At 39.4% G+C, this 7,814-nt stretch overlaps 1 protein-coding gene across 1 annotated transcript; it reads right to left on the bottom strand.

The window, feature by feature from the left end:
- Positions 1-2,831: 2,831 nt before the first annotated feature.
- LOC119599082 (caspase-1-like) lies at positions 2,832-6,921 on the bottom strand. Its single transcript, XM_037948837.1, has 5 exons — positions 6,905-6,921; positions 4,609-4,737; positions 4,126-4,264; positions 3,863-3,983; positions 2,832-2,980 (listed from the first exon to the last, which is right to left on the bottom strand). Exons 2-5 carry the CDS (start codon positions 4,719-4,721, stop codon positions 2,832-2,834), a joined length of 522 nt encoding a protein of 173 aa, XP_037804765.1. The 5' UTR covers positions 4,722-4,737; positions 6,905-6,921.
- Positions 6,922-7,814: the final 893 nt, after the last annotated feature.

The raw sequence follows: 7,814 nt of genomic DNA, 5'->3' as shown, positions 1-7,814 counted from the left end.
TCGGGCGAACAGGAACGCACCCCGGCGTTTTTTATAGGACTGCAAAAAGAATTCCATCAACTTGCCATTTTTTCACAAGAGAGGACTCTGCTTTTAGCTCTGCCTAAGAGCCCAGGGAAATGACAATAGATGGGTAAAATCACAGACAAAAAAGAAATGCTAATGAGCTAGTTAAATCCGGCAGAATCCCTCTGGGATCTTTCACGCCCGATTCTTACTTTCGGGCTGAAAAAAGGAAAAGAAACCCCAGTGTCATTTTTCAGTAGGACTGCAGCAGAACTTCCTACAACTTGCCATTTTTTCAAAGGAGAGGATCTGCCCTTTTCAGCTCTGCAAAGACTGCCCCCGGAAACGACAATATTCCATACCAAATGAACTCATTCCGGAGACTCCCAGAAGTTCCTGTTGGGACTATTTTAATAGGTCTATGGGGGGGTAAAAGTCCATCCACATGGTGGGAAAGGGAAAAGGGTGGAAACTGCTATACGAACCTTCGCACAGCGAGTCACATGTTAGCAGTTTTTTTGACCTAGAAAAGGGGTTACAAACCCCCTTGGAACATGGGTACTCTTGGCTTAGACATTGGGTTTTTAGGGGCATTACCTACCTTTACAAAGCTTTTTGCTAACAAAGTTTAGAGTTCGGGTGGGAAACATTTCTCTAACCCGGAAGTCAGCGGGGGGAGTCCCCCCAAGGGAGTGTCTTAAGTGTGACCCGTTTGCCATTGCTGTAAAGTCGTAAAGGTTTTTTCCAAATGCTTCCCCTGTAATTGTATGTTCCCCAATTCCCCCCCTTGGACTAACAATTTGGGTGGATTGGTGGGAAATTTAGAAAGGGGAGAGATTAAACAGGGGGGGAAGTCAAGAGAGATTTTTCACATATTTCTAAGTACCAAGGATCAGATGCAAAATATACAGATGGTTTAAATCTACGACTCTGTAGTGCCTTGCAAGCAAACAGAGCTTAAATATGTACCAAAAATTTTGGGACCCAACTGGTTTTTTTTTACGTGTTGACCCTCAGTGCAAGCCAAACTTGAAAATCCCCCCCTATGGTGTGATGATTTTAAACTCTTGGTTTCTTGCAAGGGACTATAGTCATAAAATATCACAAAAAAAAGGTTCAAAGTCTTAGTCATTTAAATGCGCAAGGATGGCATGTCACCTGCAGTGAAAATCGGATGCTAGAAAAGCTGCCAGACAGTCTTCCTCTGCTCATGCCAAACCACACCATTTTCGACTAGAACCATCTGATATTTGCTTGATCCTGGTACTTAGAAATTGGAAAAATCTCTCTTGCTTCGCTTTGGGTCTCCCAAAACCACTCGACTTTATTTGTCCAAGGGGGGAATTTGGGGGAAATTAAAAGCCAAACCCTTTGTGAGATTCTATTTTCCTCCATAGGGGGAGGGTATTCCAAGGGGGTTGAAAACCCAAATTTTGGTGTAGGAGATCCCGGAATCCCTTTTAGTCTCGTGTAGTAATCAGGTTCATGTAGTTTTGATGTAATGAAAGAGGTGGTTCTTCACTCTCAGGATACAGGGACTCCACAGACGAAGACCTGAAAGCCCTAGTCCAGATTCTGAGAGCTTCATTATGAACCTAATTCAACATCCAGAGAGCAGTGGGAGTTGCAGATGAATAAGCCTCACATCCATAGTCAAGCTTACTACGAATAAGTGCTCGGTAAAGCCGTAGAAGCATTGTGCGGTCTGCACCCCAAGATAAATGTGAAAGAACCCGCAAAATACTAAGTGCTTTTGTAGCCTTCACTTTTAACTGTTTGATGTGAGGCACCCATATAAGCCTTGAGTCAAAAATTAGACCCAAGTACTTCACCTCCTGGACAAATTGCATTGGATTTGCTCCTAAATAGAGGGAAGGATGGAACTTTCCTCGTTTGTGAAAACGTATAGTTATGGTCTTGGAGAAAAAATTGAACCCATGGTATGTACCAAGTACTTAAGACACTCCCTTGTGAGACCCCTTCCAGCTGATCTTTCAGGTTAGAGAAACTGTTTCCCACCCGAACTCTAAACTTCCTGTTAGTAAGGAAGCTTTGTATGAAGGTAGGTAATGCTCCTCTTAAACCAGTGTCATACAGCTTCAAGAGTATGCCATGCTTCCAAGTAGTATCGTAAGCCTTTTCAAGGTCAATCAGGTCAATCTTTCGTCATGCGAGACATCTCGGTTAGCATTATCATTGAGGGCATTTTGGGAAGGCATGTGATTCCTCTTTGTATGATTCCAGTTATCAGCTGATCTAAAATATTTACAGTGCTTGCTAATCAATGCCAATAATCTAACCACGCCATACCTATTCAGAAAAAAACACCTGGATTATCACAGTATGAGTCTGTATTATTAAATCGCATTATTTTTACTCCATTCTTTTAATTTGACAGTTAAAATGGTTGATTTTATCAGGAAGATTATCTAAACTCAGAGTTAGTGCTAGCTCACATACAAATGTTTCCATTTCCTCATTCTTATTCTTCGAATTCCATAATTAAGGATCCTCATTTATCCAAGAAAAAATCAGGACTTCCGCCATGTATCATTCGTGGATCCCAAAGTAGAAGGTGCCTTTTGCGGGAGTCCAATCCAGCTTCTCGTTGATCCAGCATCTGAAAAGGTCCATGGCTGCTCCCTGGACCGTTCTATGGAGCAGTCTTTCCTCAAGATCCGATGGCCTGACGTTTCGTATCGCCGAGGAGCAGGGTTTTTCTCAGGGCTGGCAGGAGGGGACTGTGCCCTAGTTGCGAGTGCTTCGTCCTCCGTCAATGATTTGCTCTTCCAGCGTTGACGATTTTCTCTCCGAGCTCTTGGAGTTCAAGATGAATGATTTGTAGCTTTGAAATTCTCAAACAGGTAATCGGGATTAAAGGTGCCGTCACGCCCCCAAAGAACGTCCTTCTCCCCGTGCGACATGAACACCACGACCAGCGCATCGCATTCCGAGTGGTTTACGTCGAAAGCGACTATCGGGGGCAGGAAGGAGAGGCCCAAGCAAAACAAAATGAGTAAAAAGGGGTGGAGGGAATGAAGCAGAGAGAGAAGAAAATAAGAAGTCTTTACAAAGTCTTGTTAGTTTTCTTTATAAAATAGGATTTTTAAATGATTTAATTGCTAAAATAATTCAGGGGTAAAATCTCATAGACTGGGGTATGCTCAAAGGCCACTCACTTAACAAAGCAAGAAAAATAAAACACGAAGTCCTCATTATAAAAATCCCTTCCCACCACTCTATGGAGACTTCATCTGAATAATTTTCACATCATTTCCATATTAATTCACTCTATTTTTATTTCTTTCAGAGGGAAACTAACATTTAAAACATCTAACAACAGCTTAGTTATGATGACAGTACACTACAGTATGATGATGTACTAACAACATGCAGCAGAAATGCCAAAGGAAATATTTGTTCTGGAAAAAAAAAGAAAAAAAATCTATGGCTATAGCAAGACATATAAATACGTGCATCATATGCATTTTTGTGTGCAGGTGTGTGTGCGCGTATGAGTGTGTACGTGTATGCGGATTTGTCCACTTTCCATCTGTCTTCTAAATCTGTGAGAAAATATTTCCCTTTGTGAGAAAGATGTATTCAGAGGAAATAAATTAGTGATGCAATAGTTAACAGTTTGCTACCTGAGTTTTCATTTATGCAGTACCTTATCTTGACACAGATCAAGACTCAAAGACTCGCGAATCCACACTTTTGAAATCTGCGAGTCCAGTCACAGCGAGCACCTTAGTCTCAGAGCCTCGTGAAGCTAGTTTCAAGGACTCTTGAAACCAGTCCCAAAGACCCAGAGACCCTGCACTCTCGGCCTTTAACGAGCTTCTTGGGTACTTACGATCCTGGAGTTTCTCCTTGATCTCATACACCCTGAGGTTGTTGTGGACAGTCACTTGGAACCCAAGGTTAGTGAAGAGCGCCTGTGCCTGGTCACGGTCGCGGTCTGTGCCATTCCTCTCCTGAGATGGGGTCGAAAATACTTAATGAATGACAAATGTAAAAACAAAAATGAATACATGATGACAGAAATGTCAGAATGAATAATCCATTCAAACACTAATAATATCTTCCATCTCAAAGACCTCTGCTCTCTGTTCTTACCCCAAGGCCTGTGTGCTCGTCGAAGTGGCGGTGGTTGAAGATGGCGCAGTGGCCACGCTGCTTGTGGCTCATGTTGTAGCGCACAGCGTCACGCTCTGCTGACATTCTCGCGAAGCCTAGAGGCATGCCGTCCACACCCCTGGGAAGTGAAGAAGTAAGAAAATGCAAAATGCTTTTCTATAGAGTTTGGCTAAGCCAGTTTAACATTTTGTTGAGGTTTCCCTAACCCCATTACTGGAAAAAAGAGGGTAATAACTGTTAATGATGGCAAGGGCTGATGATGATGATGAGGAAAGGATATGGATAAAGCTATGACAGTAATAAAAGCAATAGTAGTCATGGTATTGATGTTAACATTAATATTGTTGATGATAGTAATAATAATATCACCTTTATTATATAACATAACAATCATCTTCATCATAACAAACGTGACATGACGGCCATCATTAACGAGAGCACCGGCCAAGGTCAGCTGATCACTCACGTCCGCCAAGACCCCCGGCATCGGTCTCACTGCTGCCGGGGTCGCCCACTTGGCCGTTGGTCCCCCTTGGCTCGTCGTGTTGGCTCCCTCCGTTGACTGTTTCCTCCATGGTAGCTTCTTGCGGCCTGTGAAAAGGAAAATGAAAAACGTTGTTGGAAAACCGATGTGTGAGAAGTTATTTGTACCTGCTTTCTACAGTCTGCACATCAAAGCACGGGTTTTCAAATTTGTACAATTTAGAACAGCATGCAAAATTAAGTCTTATACTATTGTGCCTGCACTTTCTCCAAAAGATCTACCAAAATATAATCAATCATAACTGGATAAATCCAGCATGCAGAGCTTTTCGAATCAGTATCGAGATTAGACAACACTTTTCGCTAGTCTGATTCCATAACCAGACTCGGGTAGAGAACATCACCTTTCTATCCGGCCAACAAGGGGAACCAGACCCATGGCATTATCCAGGCCTGCTTATTTTTTGCGGACAATGAAGACCTATAGTCTATTCTTATAGAAACCCATCAAATAATTTGCGTTTACAATATTACAAAACTTATCGAAAGCCTCTACAAACATGAATTCAAAGAATTCACAAAAGCTAGCATGCATTACACCTGAGGTTTCTGAACAATACGCACAATATGCATTCATTGTAATGCAGCTTGTGTTAATATGGTTGCTTTCAGGTGAACCACACCAAGAAAACATCCCTGTGTGTGGTACAACTGAAAGCAACCGCAATATCCACACGTATAAATATTTCACTTTGCAAAAACAAATATTTAAAAATGGTTTATCCTTCAATAGCATCTTATTTCTTGTATGACACAGAATGTAAATTATTTTGGAGAGATATGGAACTGTGATCAATGAAACAGTCCATTTTTGTTTGATACGGCATGTTAAAAAATATATATAATTAGTCACACTTTCAGTGGCAAAAATAATCTTTGCCGTATTGTAACAAAAAAACAAAAAACTCATGGCATCTCCATACTACACCATGGCATGTATATACATGCCCCCTGGCAGATAACCTGCCTTGCGATGGCTTGTGCGTACATGCCACCCGTTGGCAAGGGTTATATATGTATATGTGTGTGTGTGTGTGTGTGTGTGTGTGTGTGTGTGTGTGTGTGTGTGTGTGTGTGTGTGTGTGTGTGTGTGTGTGTGTGTGTGTGTGTGTGAGTTCGTGTATACGTGTGTGTTCTCTCTCTCTCTCTCAGTCTGATAAAAAATAATAATATTCATAATAACCAAATAACTAGAACACAGGACAAAAAACCTTGATTATGTTCACCTAGCGTAAACACACTTTTCATTCCCAGATTTGATAAATAAGGAAACGATTAAATAATAATTGATAATAACGAAACAGACAAGAAATTAAGAAAACCATAACTTTTATTCTCCAAGGCACAAAATGTTATCTCCTCGATGCGTGTTTATTTATCTATCTATCTATCTATCTACTAAACTATCTCTATATATGAATAGGTGTGTGTGTGTGTGTACATTTATCTACCTATCTTTACATGTGTATGTGTAAAACATGGGCGCGAATCTGCAATTATAGATCTATCAACGCACATTACTACTTAGTATTTCAGAGCCAGTGTATAAAAAAAGGTAATTTTATCAGTAACTTTATGAACGAAAAAATAAAATTGTTTCCAGATATTAAAGAAACAGTCAATGAAAAAGTTAATACGTTGGGTTTTGTCGAATCACGTGATTAACTGACGTCATTTTAGGCAGAATAAGCTGATAAAAATACGTCTTGAAAGGTTAGCTAGGAAAAAAAGATTCAGATAACGAAGATAAGATTGTGCTTTACTTATATTACTCTGCAATTGAAGAGCACTTTTTCTCCTCTCTCCTTCTCTCTCTCTCTCTCTCTCTCTCTCTCTCTCTCTCTCTCTCTCTCTCTCTCTATATATATATATATATATATATATTATATATATATATATATATATTTATATATATATTATATATATACACATACATATACATATGTATACAAAGATATACATATATACATACATACATACACACACACACACACACACACACACCACACACACATATATCCATACACACACACACACACACACAACACACACACACACACACACACATATATATATATATATATATATATATATATATATATATATATATATATATATATATATATATATATATAGATTGTATACAAAGATGTATGTAATAAATAAATGCATAAATAATAATTCATAATTAAGTAAAGAAAAAAGTAAACCCTACCTTTTATTCTTCAAAAATGTTACCCTCTTCGACGGGAGAGTTATTCCAAATCCCTCACTTATTCACTTCCGTTATTATATCTTTTCTGATTTTTTTTCTTCTTTTCTCCCTTTCCTAAATCATCCAAATTCTCACCCTAATATGTCCGTTCCTCTCGTGCGGTTGCTTCCTTGCTTTTGCCTAACTGAAAGAAAATAAGTGAACCAGGGAAGAAAATAGTAGAGTCTCTGACTCATGCGGGGGCGGAGTTACAGCCTGTCTTTATCAAATTCTAAAAAAACGAATTTTTTTTTTTATTTTTTTAGTTAATCTTACGTGTTGTGCTTTGAGAGAATAAGATGAAAAAAGGGAGATAGCAGAAGAGGAACATGACTTTGAGGAAGGAAAAAGAAATTTAGAAATGCGATATTCACACTGAGGATGTTGAGTGAAAGAAGTATAGAGAAGAAAGAAATGGGTATTTTTAAAAAAGATGAGGTTTGAGGACACGTAAAGAGAAGAGGAAAGATGGTGGAACCCAAGCTTAGTAGGGAAAAAACCCAGGTTACAGAGCAAGAGAGAGACAAAGGGAGAAATACAAGAATGAAATAACAAGACCATTAGGAAAGGTTCACTTTTATTGCAATGACAACTGATAAAGAGGTGTGTAAAACCAGGCTCGCCAACGTATGAAGGAACTACACATCGATAAGATAAGACATGTATATTCACACATATAGTGTGCATATGGTGATTAACATGATACTTCCCTTGCATCATTTTCTATAATTCCTATAATACTATTCCATCAAAAGTGACTAATGTTTTTTTTGAACCAGAGCATTACCGGACTCTCACAACTTTCATCAGCACTTCAACTCATCGTCCCCCGAGATCAGCTGACACCCAAGAGGAAAATCCTCCCCTTAAC

The sequence above is a fragment of the Penaeus monodon genome, chromosome 42 (assembly GCF_015228065.2).
Source record: "Penaeus monodon isolate SGIC_2016 chromosome 42, NSTDA_Pmon_1, whole genome shotgun sequence".
NCBI lineage: Eukaryota > Metazoa > Arthropoda > Malacostraca > Decapoda > Penaeidae > Penaeus > Penaeus monodon.
The sequence above is the reverse complement of the archived record's forward strand: the minus strand, read 5'-3'. Positions and strand labels throughout refer to the sequence as shown.

Excerpts from the sequence above, each read along its gene's own strand:
- LOC119599082 (XM_037948837.1), bottom strand. The coding sequence starts at position 4,721 with ATGGAGGAAACAGTCAACGGAGGGAGCCAACACGACGAGCCAAGGGGG. Across the intron at positions 3,984-4,125 it reads ACGAGCACACAGGCCTTGGG|GAGAGGAATGGCACAGACCG; the intron begins GTAAGAACAGAG and ends ACCCCATCTCAG. Across the intron at positions 2,981-3,862 it reads CAAGGAGAAACTCCAGGATC|TCGCTTTCGACGTAAACCAC; the intron begins GTAAGTACCCAA and ends TGCCCCCGATAG.